The 17,721-nt window shown below is 42.1% G+C and overlaps 1 protein-coding gene across 2 annotated transcripts in view; it reads right to left on the reverse strand.

The window, feature by feature from the left end:
- TGFB2 (transforming growth factor beta 2) overlaps positions 1 to 17,721 on the reverse strand; it is a 70,752-nt gene that overhangs the window by 28,000 nt on the left and 25,031 nt on the right. For both annotated transcript variants that reach the window (XM_063328428.1, XM_063328427.1), the window contains exon 2: positions 365 to 528. In XM_063328428.1, the coding sequence (XP_063184498.1) occupies positions 365 to 528 (164 nt within the window). The remainder of the gene's footprint in view (positions 1 to 364; positions 529 to 17,721) is intronic.

Genomic DNA, 17,721 nt, shown 5'->3' on the forward strand with positions numbered 1-17,721 from the left:
TTACCAGGCTTCTCCTGAACACAGGCCAGAGTGAGGAATTTGGCTTCTATGTAAACTACAGTACGGCCAGGTGTTGGAAGACAGAGATCCTGAAGATGACTTGTTTGATGTCATGTTCTGTCACTTATTTTTATATGCTGAAACTTTGGAGTCCTGAGTCACAATTGCTAGAAAAAGTTTGCACATTTCAGCTTCATATAATTTTGAATAGTCCTTTCTAGGAAAGGCATGGGAAATAAGAGGCTACTTTGGAAAGATGGGACTCAACCCCTTCTCCTTGTGGTTTGTTTCACCTGCTAGATGGGTACAAGGCGGGTTTGCTGCAGAAAGATGGGGAGCTGACGCATGTGAGGTGCCGCCATACCTGGTACAGCTCTATCCGCTGCTCTGAGACCCGTGCCTTTGAGTTCTGCAAACGGAAGACCCTGAACTCAGCCTTCACCAAGTTGGAGGCATTCTTCTCCATCGCTGAGACGTCAAATCTGACTATTCGGAAGTAAAGGCTGTAATAGCTCGGTGGGATGGCATCTGCAAGAAGGCAGTGTGATTTTGTTACTTTTTTTAATGATAAAATACATTGTTCCTTCAAACAGTGTAACACAAGACAGCCTCAGTAAGGGAAATATCTGTAGCATGATTCAGTTCCCAATGCCAATTTAATATTATTAACAATTTAATAAAACAACCCAAAAAACAATGCACCCCATGTGTTTGATTATAGGAATACCATATTAATACAGATTAACAACTATTTCAAACTCTATTTTGGGTCATGCATTTAAATCTCCCCTCTTTCAACATACTGGTGGAAAATAACGGATTCTTATAAACTGGGAAAAAATCATAGCAGTTGGTATCTGGCAAACACCTTCAGATTTGCATAGAGTTCACAGGGATCCACTAAAATGACAAGTAACAGCAATTCATCTGATCTGTATGCCCTCTGAAGCCCCTTTCCCCCCAGAATAAGGAGAATAAATTAGCCAGCTTCAGATTTTGTTTCATATTAAAGGATCTTATTGTAACACAATATTCATTCTGATTATAGTGATAAGGGCAGGAAGCGAAGACAAGGAAGAAAGGGAGGGAAAAGACAAGCAAATAGTAGACCTTAGAAACAGAATTACATCAATTTTAACCACTTGGAAGCAGTGAAAGCCATAAACATAATCACCCCTCACTATATATCGTGGGCAAAGCAGAAAAAACAGTCAGAAAAATGGACTCAAGTCATCAATAGTAGCGTTAAACGTATCACGTTTAGGTTTGCAAACAGTCTCTGCCTCTTTCCCAGCTGTAAATCCTGACGGAGGCTAAGCAGCAAAGCGCTTCTGCGCAACCCAGGTTACCCTGAAGGGTCCAGCAATCACCTGAGGCCCTTCCCCGCCACCATCCTGGCCAGCAGCAGGAGGAGGAACCTGGCGCCCCAACCACCATCCCCTGTGCGCAAGACTCCCTCCTCGCCCTGCTGCCTGGCAAGGCGCTCTGCAGCCCGACTCACAGAGGAGTCGAAATGACTCAAAGGCCCCAGTGAAAACCTCCATTCAAACTGAGGGAAAGGTGAAGTGGATGAAGAAAATAAAGGAGGAAAATTGGATCTGGGGGGATGGGGGGGTGATTCTCAGCTGAGGAAGCAACGCTCTCAGGCCTCCCTGAGACCACACCAGCAGGAAGACTTCAGATAATAATTAGAAAACACGAAGCTTTCCCACCAGTCAGGGAGCTGAGGATTTGCCGTGCAGTGGCAGGAGACGACAGCCTCGACGTCAGGGAGCTGAGCAGTTCAGCGCCCATGAAAGGCCCAGGCCTTGTCCCAAATCCCAGCGAGGCCTCCTGCTCCGCTGCCTCCCTCGGCTACCCAGGCCACTAATCCAGGCATCTATCAATCAAATAAAGTGCCACCTTCTGGAAGATACCTAATTCTTCACAGATACAATACACGCAAGTTAGCATTTCTATGTAAAGAGATGGGAGAAGCCAAGTGCAGTACGTTTACCTTTACTTCTAACTACTAACTATTAAAGGTAGTTGGAATAAATCCTTAATAATATTTACTCATACCAATAAGACATATTAGTAACTTAAAGACCTTCTTCCAAATATTTAGTGTTTCTGGACTGGCTGCTACTACCAGAACAATGCAGCAGCTCCTGACTACACGAGGCAACACCACTTGCAGTTACACATTTAATAACCGACTCGTTGTAGCTCTTTGAATAATTCTAAATTCAAACTCACTACAGAATAAATACCAAGCACATGAGTACATCAGTCACGTGAAGAATAGAGCAAATTTATTTTGTCTTCACAAAATTTACAAACACGCTTCCTCTACGGAATTGGGCCCAAATCTCTTTTTTAAATGATCAGAGGTAAAAACCCCTACAAATAATCCTAGCTCTGAGAAAATCTTTGACGACAGAGAAATAATCTTGGCCTCAACTGTAGATTCATTACAAGTGAGAGATGATGAAATACTTAAAAAAGAGTACTTCCCAAAGCAGACCCTCGGTATGGTCAAATGGGTAAGAGGTACCAATACGAACAGGAAGCCCCAGGCCTCCTAATGATCTCATTTAATTAAAGGAACAAAAAAAAATGGTTCTCTGATTTTCACATCTGCAGTGCTCCAAAATAAACCCCAAAGCATCATGACCAGTATCGTTGCCTACCAGGCTTACTGACAGAAAACTGCTATAATCTTATAGTAAGATCTCAAAGAAAAACAGATGCAGACTACCCCCACACCAGAACCACTCCTCTCTCCCATGAGCAACACGTTAGTATTGGTCTCTCTCAAAATACCAAATGAAGGTCTTCTGAAAAAAGCTTAGCTTTATGCAACGACGATCTTCATTTCCACACATTTTGCAAATTCTTATAAAAGCTACTTGCTTCAGAGATTATATCCTCATTTAAGAGAGAAATAATCTCTTCAATTCATTTTTCTGCTATAGGAAACTCTGAGACTACTACTTGTTCTTCAGCCAAACCTAATCCTACTAGGAATATAATCTGGCATAATAATATGTATATATAAGATTGATGCTTCCAGGATGAGTTGTAAATTGTCCTTTATTGCCCTGTCATTTATTTGAGGCTTCAACCTACCATTTCATTCCCTGTGGACAAGCCAAACTAGCAGCCAGCCACTTGCCCTGGCACAAACAAACCCAGGCCATCTTGACTTTATTTCAGATTGAGAATTCCTATTTAACTTTCAGTTTGATTTATATTTAGCTTCTAACTTATTTCTCGAACTTTCTTGTGCTATATTTTTAGTCTTTCTTTTCAGTTTCTGTATTTTAGATACTGTATATTACAAATCTGCGAATATGTATCTGAATGGATTCTCCTGAACCATCTCTGCATTTACATTTTTTCTTTCTTTCACACATAAATAAGATAGACAGAGAAGGAATACTCTTTAAGGGTGCATGTTTTTGTATTTGCATATGTGCATTCAGATACACAGTGAATGAGCATTTACCTTCCAGTGGAAGGCAGGCCTGGGACACCCACCATGAATAAGAATTAATTCTTGTCTTACAGAAGTTTCATTTCTCATATAAGATAGTTTTATACATTGCAAAAACTTGAACAAGAAATTTGATTTCTTTATTTTATCATTCATGACAGTATCCACAGGAAGTCAATTTAGGAAAAGGCATTATTCATGGACAGCCAAAAAAAATAGTGTTTTTTACTAGCTGGAACCCTTCCTCTGAAAAGAATGGCTGACTGCAGAATTGGGGTTTACGTGAAAATTAATCAACTTTAAGACTGAGAATTGAGACTCACAACTCTCTTTGAGGGCACAGAAAGAACCCTATGGAGTCTACAAGGTTTTGGATTAGCCTTTAAGTGGTCTCAGATGCTGCAATTTATCTCTCTTTGTGACTCCACCTTAACCTGACAGTTGTATCAATTCAGACTCAGTTGGATACCTCTGCACTCCCCTCTGGTTTTGGCCCAATGACTCCAGTAGACACCAGAATGACTCTGACCAAGTCAGTTTGTAAACACAATTATCCTGATGCAGACTAGACTCCTTAAGTATTCTTTGAACCATTATTATTAACAAGTGGAATTAAATCAATATGTTTCCTGTAGCTAGGAAAACACATATTTCTTTTGTTTTGGAGAGAGGGAATAGTAAATGCAGTGAAAGATTCCATTTTTATCTTTACATTATTCATTAATTCAACCCTTAAAAACCTGAAAACTTCCAGCTGTAATAATCACAATCATCACAGTACAGTTGAGACAAGAGTTATAGAGCACAGTTGGAGAAGGTGAAGGCAGCATCCCTCCTCTTCCCTTTAGCCTGCTAGACAACGAGCATCACAAGTTTAGCTTTTTCATTCTTTTTGGGTTGGGTTTTGTTTTTTTCTTGAATGAGCTGAAACTTAATTAGCTGCTTTACACAGGACAGTCCAAACTGCCAGGTTAAAACGTATTGGTTTCCATGCTTCTTACTGACTTTGTTCCGTGTCCAGCATTCTCCAATGCCAGTGACAGTAACTAGGACAGAAAGCAGCCCTGCTCTGACAGAGAAGAAAAGTACCAACAGGAGAGGTGCAGGAGACCTATCCCAAAATACTGAACAGTCTGCAGCATTGCTCCAGGTTGAGCAATGTCCAGTCTCTCTCCAGGAGAGACTGAACACATCTTCTGACTGACCGTCCATAACAGCACGTAGACCCTCAAGCATTGCTCCTGGGAGGACAGCGAGATGGAGTCTCTTAAACCAAAAGTGGGAATGGACGGAGTTTGCTGGAGATATTCCCCCAATCGGGAATCTCCTGCATAAAAGGATGACACTTTTGCCTTCCACAGTTGAGCTTGATGAACTAAGCCCTGCATTTCCACAGCTTTCCTCACAAGTACTGCATGTACTGACATTTCAGGAGAAACAAAACACACTGTTTGACGCGGCTCTTCTGAAAGCTGGGCTTTCATTCTGGAGAGGAGAAAGACCTAAATTCAGTTGTATCCAAACAAGGCTTTTTTTTCCCCTCTGAATTTTCATTTCTGCTATTGAAACAAAAAAATCAATCATGTGCACAGCCCAAATTAGGAAATGTAAACAACTTTTCTTTCCTCATTGGAACAGGACAGGCAGGCTGTCTTCACACATACACCCACACTGGAAAGGCTGAGAGCTTCAATCTAATCCTTCCATCAAGGGCTTGTAATAAATGCTCCAAAGATTTATTTTTATTCCCTTTTGTGTTTATTAAACTTTGGAGGGTTTCTTTTCCTTTTTCTTTTCTTTTTGGTGCTTTGCCCATTCTTTATTACAGCAGCTACAAAACATGGAGTGCCCTTTTCTTCTCACCCTCTTCTTTTTTTCTTTTCCCCTCCTCATCTTTCTAACTGCAGTACATGAATGACCGTGTAGTAGGCTTTGAACCAGCACATGCAAATATTTATAAGAGTAGCTTGATTGTTATTAAATGCAGTTGTTATGCTTTCTACGCTCTGGCATGCTTCCCTAACCCTTCTAACTATTAGGACCATTTAGGCTGTTTAGATTTCAGCTCACTGATAGCAAATCCCACATTTTTTTTTGTAACGAACATCACAGTGTGACGTCGTTCCTCCCCCTGTGTGAATTTTACTCTCTGCTCAACATATGGGTCCCTGCCATGAGCTGGGTCAGGCTGCTTGTAGGGTGGGCAGCTCGTCAGCTCTACCAGCACATCTTTCCAGCAGGATCCTGTCCTTCCTGTCAGGCACACTCAGGTCACAAATCCTTTCCTCTTTTCCAGGGAATGTCTCTCCAAGAACTTAGAAACTTGTTTAATGCATCTGGGCTCCTAAAGCCCACGGATAATTACTCTGCTCACCCCTCCTGACCCTGACATGACTGCAGAATCCTGCTGGAAACTGCCTCTCTGCGATGAAAGACATTATATAAATACAGTGAACCAAAATATGGAGGCCTACAGGTTATATGTGGGAACTGGGATTGCCCCTCAGAGGTAAATCAGTTGTACATCAGCTTTCCATTAGCTCTGAAACTCTGTTCTTCTGTGACATTAAGTTATGAGCACATCCATTAGCTAATCAGTGCTTTTGGACAGACACGCTTGTGCCACTCTCTGCTCAAATGTTTCTTCCGGCCTCTTGCAGGAAGGCTTCAAAGTCAGATGGTACAAAAGCATTGTAAGAGGCTTACTCCAATATTCCAGTTTTTACCTAAGCTGCCAGTGAGCCCTTACCTTTATCTGTCATCAACCATTTGCTGTTGAGGAGGGGCACTGCACTGAAAGTCAGAAAAAACCTGCCGAGAGCACAGCAGATAAGGCTTTCAGCTGAGGCCCAATGGCTCTGGAGCAGCTTTTTCTCGCAAAACAGGGTACGCATGCACCTACAGTGCAGTGTAAGACATGACGTCTGTTATTGCACCTGTTTTTGGTGAAGAACCCATGCCAGAAACTAGCAGCTAGGAATCTTTCACTGAATGATCCCTAAATACATAATTTATCCATGCCTAAGGTGCACGGACGGTTCAAAATTCCACATTCACTGATAACTTCGGTCTTGGTATTTACAGCATGTGGATATGCTGACACTTAACAAGGAAACAGGCATACATAATGGAAGACAGAGCTTTCTTCATCAGAAAAAGAACAGGTTGGGGATCCAACTCCTGGATGACCCTTTTGAGCATCAGAACAACTGAAGACTAAAATATGAAAACACTTCCTTCTTTTATCACCAATTCTGACCCCTGGACTTGTCCCTGCAGTCACAATGGGAGAGCCTCAATGCAGCTTCACTAAGACAGTGGATTGGAGATTCCTGAGGTGATTCCCCTTGGAGAAAACCCAAAGAAACAAAACCTCACTCCTACAGAGACTCCTGCTGCAGATCTTTAAACATGACTTTCTTTCACCAGTTACACTAACAGAAGCCAATCCTGAGTTTTCTTATTTCAGTAACAACTTCTTGTATTAGTTAACTTTTTCTTTCTTTGTAATGACAACACACTGAGCTCCTGATACACAGATGGAATTTATGCATGTAATTATTATGCCATAAACTGGCTACGAAGACTCAATAAATGTCACTAGCAGACTCTAGAGTGCTCAAAGCAAGACACTTGGTAGTGCTCACAGAGCACAAATGCATGTGGGTTTTCTTCTGCCTACGCAGTCTCTGTTAAGGTCTACATGTCCAAAAAACATACACCAGTGAAGGTCCAAGTGGGCACGGATTTAGAAAAAAATAATTACCTAATTACCAGATTTTGTGACATATTTTCCACTGTGGAACCACTTGCTATTCCTCTTTTAAAACAAAGGTCTACGACAACATATGAAAAATAAAAAAAAAAAAACCAAAACAGGACGTTCTCCAGATTGAAGAAGCAGGTACAATGAGGCAAAAATGGAATTTTCTGAAGATATGTTTACAAAATTATGTGTTCCTTACTTAAAAACTGACAAAGGTCTTCTGGTTCTGCTGCTCCTTCCTCATTGCTTCACCAAGCCTGAATCAAAAGATGACCAGCCAAAGCTATGACCTCAATAGCACAGTGATCTGGTAATCCGGTTGCCAGTTACCCAAATAATTAATTCCTTCAGGGTACTCCCATTGCTCTGGAGTTTGATGGACTTTGACACTCTTATGTAATTGCCTTTTGTGCCCTTGATTTCTGTAATGGTGAAAAACATCCAAACCATTTTGGGTCAAAATACAAGTAGCATAGTAAGGACACTGAGACAGCATAATTAGCCACTGGAGAATCACAGAGCTAAGTTAAAGTTTAGGTTAAGTTCTCACAAAGACAAGTAGTAAAATAAAACTCAAATCGTTGTTGGTGGTGTAGCAAAGCCGCTGCACAGGATTTTGGTACAAAGCAGGTTAAGTCCTGGCTTTGTGGGTCATTTTAATGATGCAAAGAGAAGGGCATCTTATTACATACTCGCTACTTTGTGTCACTTCATCTCTACTAGCACATCAGAGCTGGATATGAGTCCTACAGTGGGCTTCAAACCCTGCCAAGAAAAGCTACCATTGCTGTTTTAAGGCTGTAACAATACAAGCCATTTTAAAACTTTTTTTTTTTTCTTTTTGGTAGTTGTTCTCCCTGGGCTGGGCCAAATCATGTTGCAAGTTCAACCTCAACTGTATTTACATACTGCAGCTGAAACTGACTTTGGATGGTGCTTAATTTGGTCTGGAGACCATTGTAAGAGAAGGGCTGTAATTTTCCTATATCACTGAACTGTCCGATTTAAGTAAATCTTTGCAGCCAGAAAGTCCTCATTTAAATCCTTTCTTCCCTTGGACTTTCTGCCACCCCTTCACAGTTATTCTCATGAGGCTATTAGCTTTTGTAGGCTCAGTCCAAAACACCGTCTAGCCTGAAAAAATCCATACTACCTATAGCAGTTAGAAAGAAAGACGACAAAATATCTATTTGGAACAATCAGCTATGTCTTCTTCTCTCCTCCCTCTCCTATGGGTACCATATGAAGAAAAACTGCTGGACCAACATCCCATGTGTTTGTTCACCTTCTATGAGGTGCAACAACAACAGCCAAGAAGTGCGTGCTATCACAGATCCCCCAAATGAACTCTTCCTGAAAAAGGTTTGCAGCCATTCCATCACCCAAAAGACAAAGGAGAGTCAAAATTAATACCAAAGAGAAAAACTGCAAGAGCATTCTGCTTTATCTGAGAAGATGACCAGAAGCCTCAGACAAGTCCATGCAATCATTCTCCTGTGAATGGCAGAGAGGCATTGCTGCTGCACACACTCCTGCTGCAAGGGGCTGGAGAGTTAACACTGCAGAAAGTCCCAGCTTCCCTTCCCAGACCATGCTATGAATGCTAATGTGCAGCATGCGGAAAGGGATTAACCTCTTCTGTACTTTAAGCCAGGCTTAGACCAGATTTTCAAGTGTTTAGCACCCAGTATTTTGAATCTTTTTTGTTGGTTTTTTTTTAATTTTTCCGAATGTCCCTAGAATTAAGTCTTCCAACTGGATGTTTCTGGCCTGATTTTCAAAGGGCATAACTGTTCTTATGATCCTTTGAAAACCAGTGGGTTTTGGCACTGAAATGGAGCTGGATGTCTCTTCGCCACCTAGCCCCAGCCATGGGTGCTGACACTTACAGAACATCTTCACCTTAAATCTTGCCTCCTTCTTAGCTCACCTTGCCCAAAAACCTAAAGCAAAAATTCCCTGTCAGCCTCTGTGAGCTGGAGTGTAGCCACATATGTAGAAAATATTAATGATTAAAAAAATTCAAAAATATATCTGCAGGATGAGAGGCCAAGCCACTGGGCTACACAAAAAAAAAAAAAAAATTACCTACCAAAAAAGCATAAAAGTCAGAAAAATCCCCTGCGCATCTTTCTTCTCCCTCCCTTTCTTTTGATATCATGTATCACCTCCAGCCTTTATCTAACTGGTCCATACAGTACTGGTCCATTGGTTTGTGCTGGGTGTCAGAGTGATCAGCTATGTTTTCTTGACCGGATCATTAAAGAACAAATACCCCACAAAAGCAATGCACTGTGAGAGCAGAGGCAGCAAGAACTAACCAGCGTGTGTGATCAAAACACAACGCTCGTAGAATAACCCTCTTCAGGGACAGGCCTGCGCAATGCTAGTCTAACCTTTTCTCTACACCTTCTCTGTCTCCCACCACTGCTCATTTGCAAAGAAGATTAGAAAACCTGAAAGTGTTTCAGGAATGGGAGAAAAATACTTAAGGAAAACATACATAGTCCTTCCAGAGAAGCTACACAATTTATTTGGGAGGAAATCAGTTGCCTGTAAAGGCTGTCTGAAACAAGAGGAAACACCTGTAGAACTTATAGGAAGATGCCTGAAAGTAAGGACTACAGACTGCACGCATGAGTTTACATCTTCAAATGCATGCTAAGGTAAATCATCACAGAGATTGCAAAAACTTGTGTCATTACTACTTTACAGCCATAGGGCAGTCCTGAGGCAATTGCAAGCCCCAGTCCTGGTCCTGTACAAACTCTCCTATCCTGAAAGTGTGTTCTGTTAAATAAGATGAATTCCTCTAAGAAAGTACACTTTTCTTCTGCAATTTTGAAGAAAGTGAGGAGTGCCCAGAAGACCGCTTCTGCTATAAAACAAAACTTATAGAAGAGTCAGACTGAGCACTAAGCCTCAAATCAACTGCCTGGATCCAAACCTCTGAAGCTGGAAAAGGATCAAAAGCCAATTGAAACTGCTGAAACCTCTGGCTAAAATGAAAGGGGGAAACTGTCCGGTCCCTTCCAGGAAAACAAAAACAAAACTCTGACCCAGGCAGACTTGGTGTGACCACTGCCAAATAGTCCTTAGAAAGGAACGTGGAGTCCCTCCCCGGGGACGGCCCCTCTCGGGACAAAGCAGCCCACATAGCACAGCTCCACGCCTGATCTTTCTCTCACAGCAAGAAAGGCTATTTACCTGTTTGCAAAAGCTAGAGTAGCTGGAAACAGGGTACACTAGCACCTGGCATGGCAACACCTGTGAGTTCCCCTCAGGTGCACGGTGCTCATTGGAAACTTTCTGCCCCTGCCTTTACTATTGCTTGAAAATGAATCTCCTGAAGAAAAATTCCCTCACATGAACTCACCAGACCCTCCTCTCTACTTGCCTTTAAAGCTTTCCAGGCTGTTGGCTTTTTTCCCTCATCCATGCTGAAATGCAGGGGTTGGGTAACGTGAACAACACTGATGCATCACATGAGAGCTGTTTTCAGGTCTAAATGTTGAGCCGTTGAGCAATGCTTAATTGGGGTAACCTAATTACTCAGGAGTATTCTGGAGAGCAGCAAACGGTCATTTTTCCATTCCAGACCACTTTCAGCATATACAAATCTCCACACATTTTAAAGTCTGAAAGGTCTGACCTCAGTTCTCCTCTTCTCAAAGTCCTATTCACACATCAGCTGTCATGCAAAGGAGCCAAGAGGGAACGTAAACACAAACCATACTGCTATCTTTGTTTCTCAACAAAGAAATCCTAATGTTGTGGCAGGTTAAAACACATGGGGTAAAAAACCCGCACAACAGCTCGCTCTCTCAAACATACCGCCTCTATAATCCCACTGCCGCTTATGCAACACTACAGTTTTAATAGTGAGAGAGAAAAACATCATCACTCCTGGGTCGGATGCCATTGTAGCGAGTCCATGACCAGGCATTCCCCACAGGAGCTGACAGATCCTTTTCTGCTGGAAAGATGCATGACAAGCTAACAGGAAAGCTGCTGTGTCCGTCAACAGGTGTTAGAACAAGTGACAGAGATACCAAAGCCTCTCTGAAACCTGAGTGAAGTTTTCGTCCCATTGAAGTCACAGACGAAATATTCACATTGCTGTGAATGGTCCAGGAATTTATCCCCGCACTTGTAAGCATAGAAAGGATTTTCAGCACAAGAAAACTGTCTCCAGCCTCTCTGCCTCCTGTTCTCTGTGAATTTAGTTTGCCAACAAAAGGTCCTTCAGCTTTCAGCAGTTATTTTGTGAACATTCAGGGAAGAACTCCTTTCAAATCCCCATCAGGATCCTTTGAATGAAATCCCAGGTTATCATGTATCACCACTGAAATAAAATATGTAAATAGATGTGTGTTATGTTTGGAAGCTTCTCAGGTATGTACTTTGCTATTCTGCTTACACTGGAATGTAAGAAAAATATCCTAGTGTCTTTCATCTCTCTCCATGAAGGGCTGCTCCTCTTTCAGCTAGGAATCATAAGTAAGAATTGAAAGTACAATGGCCTATCTCCTATTAAAAGAAAAAAAAAAAAGAGGGCAAAAAGAAAAAACTCACCAGGGACCACAAACCTTTCTCAATGGCAAAATAAGACTTGACTTGCTGGCACGGTTCAGCTGACTTTTTATGGCTGCAATGACCTCAGAGACTTAAAACAGATCAGATTAACCTTCCCCCGTTCACAGGACTGACCGACAGTTTTCCCTGTCACAAAGACCTTTTTCATTTCCCAGCCTTCTTCTGGTTGCATGCTATTGAAGTGATATCTTCAGAAGCAATTTGCAACAAGAGACCTCTCCATCGATGGGCTGAAGAGGCAGACATGATCACAAGTCCAGCTGCGTTGTTTGTATATCGTATTGCTGTACACAGAGACATCCAGATGCTGACTGCAGTGCCTCAAAACCCCTAAGCAGTCATCATACCCCAAAAACCCAAGTAAGACTGAATAATATTTATCTAAGGAAACATTTTACCTTCTCTTGTCAACAGCAGATTAGCTGTAGGGTTAAATGGATGTGCCCATGTTTGAGAAAGGCTGTGAAAGTTTACTAGTTTTTTAAAATTCTTCCTCTTCCTGGCACCTTTCTCATGAATTTCACTTGAACTGACAGGCCAGCCAGAAGGATTAAAACTGGCTTCATGGTGTTATCTCAGTGCCAATTTACTAATGAGCTATATTCAAAAAATATAGATTGTGCAGACGTACTTTTATTGAATCCATCAGACTCCCCAAAAAAAAATTTCTTCTGTTATAAATCCATTCTCCCTGTCAGCATACGAGAGGCGCTTGGCACGTGTGCATGCAGCTGCGCACACTCCGTATCTCTCTCCCTTCCCAGCTCCAGGGTTTCCGCAGGCACCGAGGCAGCAGGTGGGACAGAGGCAACCTGCAGCCTCAGCGGGACCCACTGCCCATGGGTGGATTGTGCCTGCACCCATGGGTGCTGCACAAGTCGGGCAAAGAAAGCAACACCCCCCCAGCAACACCAAAGGCAGAGAAGGCAGCCAGCCCGCAGGGTTGGGCCACTCATGAGAGCCACAGGACAGTGGTACTGCAGGGACAACCCGGGTCAGGACCCCTCAGACCTGAGGACCAGGGCAGTGAGGATGATTGTGATTAAGCCTAATCCTTGGACAGAAGACAGGCATACACTTTTAATGCTAGAAATCAGGCTAGTATGTTTATAAAGCTAACCTCTCCAAGGAAACTGACTTAAATGAACTCTTCTGACTTAAAGTAAACTGCAGTTACCCATCATATGTCTCTGTCTGTAAAATTAGGCTGTTCACTACATGTCAGTTTGGTACAGCTTGCACTCTGTCTGACAGCAAACACGCTCATCACAGGCTCCGACTTGTGCTGTTAGTGCTGGATGACTTGAGCTGTGTTTTAAGCCCATGAATACGCATCCGCATTTTAATTTTCTGCGTAGAAGTGCTTCTAATTGCAAGTATTGCTATGAAATCCAAGAGGATGGCTGGAAATCCCTTGGATATATCCTGAGGATTATACACTGCCACAGCGATGCAACACTACGCAAAAATCTACTTTACAAAAAACGTACCACAGCAGAACAAAGCTGCACTGGAAAGAAAAAAACACAACTGGAAAACATTTTGAATTATTTAAAGAACTAAGAAAACTTTCCCCAAATCCAATTTTCTCCAACAGTGTCACAACAACCACAAAGCCGTCATACATGACAAACTCAGTGGTGTTGAAATCAAGGAAATGGCAGCAAAAAGACATTCTCAGGCTATTTCACAATTCAGTTTAAGCTGTTCACACTGCTGTGTTTATGTGTGTCTCTACCTTAGTACAGAATAATCCAAACATCATTTATCTTGTTTTCAAGTCAAACGTTTTATTTCCCCTCTTATTCATCTGCAGGGTGGTTCAACGAACTGAAAGTGAATGTACGCCAGATAAGTTGTAAAGTCAGTATGAATATTTAGTAGAATAACAGGGCAAGAAGCCTACCATACTGCTTCAGAGAAAGAGCATAGACATTGGCTTCACTTTAAACACAGTCCTGCTGAAGTCATCCTATGACCTTTCTTACACAGCCGTGTGCTTAAAAGCTTTCCTGCCTCAGAGCCCCTAGCAGCGAGGGAGACTGGGTGAACCCAGTCCTCATGAAGCTCCTCAGACTGAGGAGAGCTCACAGGATCAAATCCTTCAGGCACCTCACACTTGCAATGTGATTTTTTGTTACTTCTTTCCCAACCTACCCAATCTGTGTTTTGGAGAGGGCTCCTCTGTGCACAGGAGCAATAATGGATGATAGCTTTCATGCCTATGTTGTTAGTGGGCTTCCACTTCAAACTCCTGGTGAGAGAGATGAAAATGAGCGTCAACTTTCTGTGAGCTTGCAGAGATTTACCTGCTAGGCTGAACTCACCCCATTCATCTCAAGCTGTCCAATGGACAGCCACCTGCTACTAACGCTCACCAGGCCTCCCCAGCCTGGATTAAATTCCAGGCTAGAGCGAGCCATCCAGTCTCCCCAGAAAAATTTCTTTTTAAAATGGGAAGACAGTACAGTTTTAACATAGTCCCCTTGCACAGAGATCAAATTAAATAGCGCATCCCACAGAACGCAGTGGGGCAGCGTTCTTTGCTCTGTCATGGATGACTGCATTGAGTAAGAGTATACTATAAACCATGTCATAAGTTGCTTTCCCTGTTAAGGTGGACGTAGAAGGGGTAGTGTCCTACTGCCCTAGGTCTGGAGCACAAAGTACTGCCTGTTACCTATGGCTGCAGACTACCGGACGTAAGGCGATGCAGCTTTGAACCGCTGTCTCCTGAACAAACCGTGAACTATCCCTTTCGTCCCTCTATCTGCATACTTATACAGCCCCACGACCACAGTTTTTACGTGCGTGTCTATCATTCATCACAGCTGGTGGTAGATCTTTTACTTTTGCTGCCTCATCTCACTTGGAGCTCTCCCATCATTTCATTCCTTTAAACCACTCAGCCATTTCCCCTCTTCAATTAGTCCCTTAAAACCTTCCTTCCTTTTTAAGCTTATGATTATTTTTTCATCAGAGATTTTGTGGTGCCCTCTAAGGAGAATAAAATTAAACAAAACCCACCTCTACGCACAATTACACTGCTATGTTCTGTACAGTGGAGTAATGTACAACTTGTAAGAAACAGAAACAACGCACAGAAGGTTACCAATGATGATAACACAATCAAGTTTTACTCTCTTCTGGAAGGAGAAGAGAATAAAATTGAATATACAGTCATAAAATATATGAAATTAAATAGGCCTCTGCAAATGAAAGTTGCCCGTGAAAATAGTTTCCAGGTCTATGGTTTTAATTACTACATAAATGAACGGAAAACAGGATTAAGGAATTCGCACAATTGTTACACGTCGTATTTGGAATCATAGCATTTTTTTCAGCTACAATTGCATGAAGGCATAATCCAATAAAGTCCAACTGAACTGGATCCAGTTTCTTCCTGATATTTTGGTTTGGTAGACAAGAATCTGAAATCCTTCTCCAGCAGCACTCACATGGGACTGAAACATGCAATATCAGTGTGATTTTGCAAAACTTCCTCACTTCTTCTCAGGCTTTGGATTTTCTGATTTGCACAGATTAAAAATGTTTATGAGTTCCAGTTGTTCAGCTTTGCCCATTTACCAGCTCTGTTTGTAAACAAGATTTCACGCACGGATTGAACCATGGATCACGATCTCCTCCAAAGGAGAAGTCCTCTGAGTAAACAAAGCCATCTGGCTACAAAACTGAAGTGTGCACAGGAGCAAAAGTGTTAAAACTGCTCTTGTGCCCTTGTAAGAATCCATTCATGTTTGCAAACACAAAAGCTTGGGGTTTTTCATCCATGGCTAGAGTAGACCTTTCATTTCCCCCCCCCTTCTTTTTTCTGTTTTTCTTTTACTGCCATGCACATTGATTTTAGCCTGAATAAACTGCCCATGAGCAACTGTTCTTTACGTGCCTTCATGTAAGTCAATTACCCAGGAAGAATTTAGCATCCTGTACCAGCTCATTCAAGCTTTTCTTCCTCGAGCTTAAAATCTCCCTAACTCTCGTCTCCTTCAGAGGCCTGCTCTTCCTCTCCAGCTGGACTGAAATCTGGTAAATATTACACTTACAAGGTAACAGGTCTGGAATGTGAAACATCGAGAGCTCAGCGGAGTCTCTTCTTGGCATCTCAACGTATGTACTTTGTTGCCTAGTGCCAAACAGTGTTCGACTGGTTTTATTCAATTCAAATGAAGATACTAAATCCCAGGACTGTATAAACAACATTGACCAATCAAAACCATAGTCGAGAGAAATGCCTTCTTAAGGGAAGAGACAAGCGCTACTTGCCTTTTCAGAGTCCCTGAAAAGTACAGTGTCTTGAATAAACCTTTCAATCTGGTATACATGTTTATATTTTTGTCATCATCCTTCATAAATGAAAGACAAGAGAAAGAAGATAAAGACTGGTTTGTCATGCTTTGTCCTCCTGTAGGAGCGTTCCCTGTGACATTATCATCTGCACAACTCAAGGACCAACACATGCAAACCTCTGCCATTTTAGAACAAGGTTTACAGAAGAGCACTGAGAGCCAGCTGAAGACCTTTCCTGGATGGAGGGTCTGGCACACATTTGACCACAGCCCTGCTTATACATAATTAGCCCTACCATTGAATGAATTAGGGAAGCCAGACTGAAGGCATCTGCTCAAAGCTATCTTCCACAGCTACGAGGGCAGAAGAGGATGCATTTACCTGGCCTTTTCCCTACACGCAAAAAATACTGCTGATATTGAAGAATAAGAACAGAGTCATAAAGCAACAATTAAGTTCAAATTCTCTTTATAATCAAGCATTATTGAATGGCACTACACAGCATGGCTTAGGACAGAAAACTCCAAGCATTTCTCATCTGGTAACCTAGAGCTGTGTCCATACAGGCTCAGTCTTGACAAATGCTAACTTCCAAGTGCTATGTTCGGAACTGTAAGACCCCCTAAGGCTGGAAGAGCTCCTCTGAATTTAACGTTTGCTCCTAATAACTTAACTGCATGGATTAGATGCTTCATGTCCAGCACAATGAGTTAGGAAGAGACAGGATTCCCAGCTTAAAAACTTCTCTCCCATGTGAATGCAATGGCTGGCCATGCCTACATACCAACAGGTATTTAGCTCTGAATGGTATAGCTGGCTACACTGTAAAGACTTCTTTAAGTGAGATGCACTGACTTGTTCAAGAAGCATTTATAGATCAGGTTGGGGAAAAAGGATAATACAGGGTGTAAAAATCAAAACGCAGGTGGGAAATAAACTCATCTTCCTCCTCCTTTCAGAGCAGTCAGTGGTCTCAGAACTTTCTCAGTGGCACTGTAACTAAATGTAAATGGATCTTCCTCTTATTGCAAATTACAGAACTCTCCGCCTAAACGGTTCACCTGAGTGAAGCTGTAGCATTGTTGAATTAGTAATGTCTGTGAAAGGAGTTAAGAAGACCCAACTAAGACATCTACACAATACACAGAAAGTAGAGGTGTCCAATATTTCCTCTGAGAGGTGCTGTTAATAACAAAAGTCATCTTACTCAGTGATAGAAAGTTTACCTCAAATATAACTTTACTAATCTACATATAGGCTACATGGTACTCACATGGCAGAAAGTTATGCTTTGCTAACCTAATCCTCAGAAGCACGGAAGCCCACTCTCTTCCTCATGTGTGAGGAGTGCATTTCTCTGCTGAAGCTAAGGAAAGAGGACTACTCCATAACGACAGGCCTGTAGAACAGCTGCAAGGAGGCTAAACAGAACACTAAAAAAACCCCATAAATTAAACCATCAGCTGAAGAATCTTTTTACCATTAAGCCTAGCCACCCAAACTGTTCACAGGTAACGAGACCCTACTGGCAGGTAAAGGGAGATTGCCATGTGTGCAGAGGACAGTATCTTGC

The sequence above is a fragment of the Chroicocephalus ridibundus genome, chromosome 3 (genome assembly GCF_963924245.1).
Source record: "Chroicocephalus ridibundus chromosome 3, bChrRid1.1, whole genome shotgun sequence".
Taxonomy (NCBI): Eukaryota; Metazoa; Chordata; class Aves; order Charadriiformes; family Laridae; genus Chroicocephalus; species Chroicocephalus ridibundus.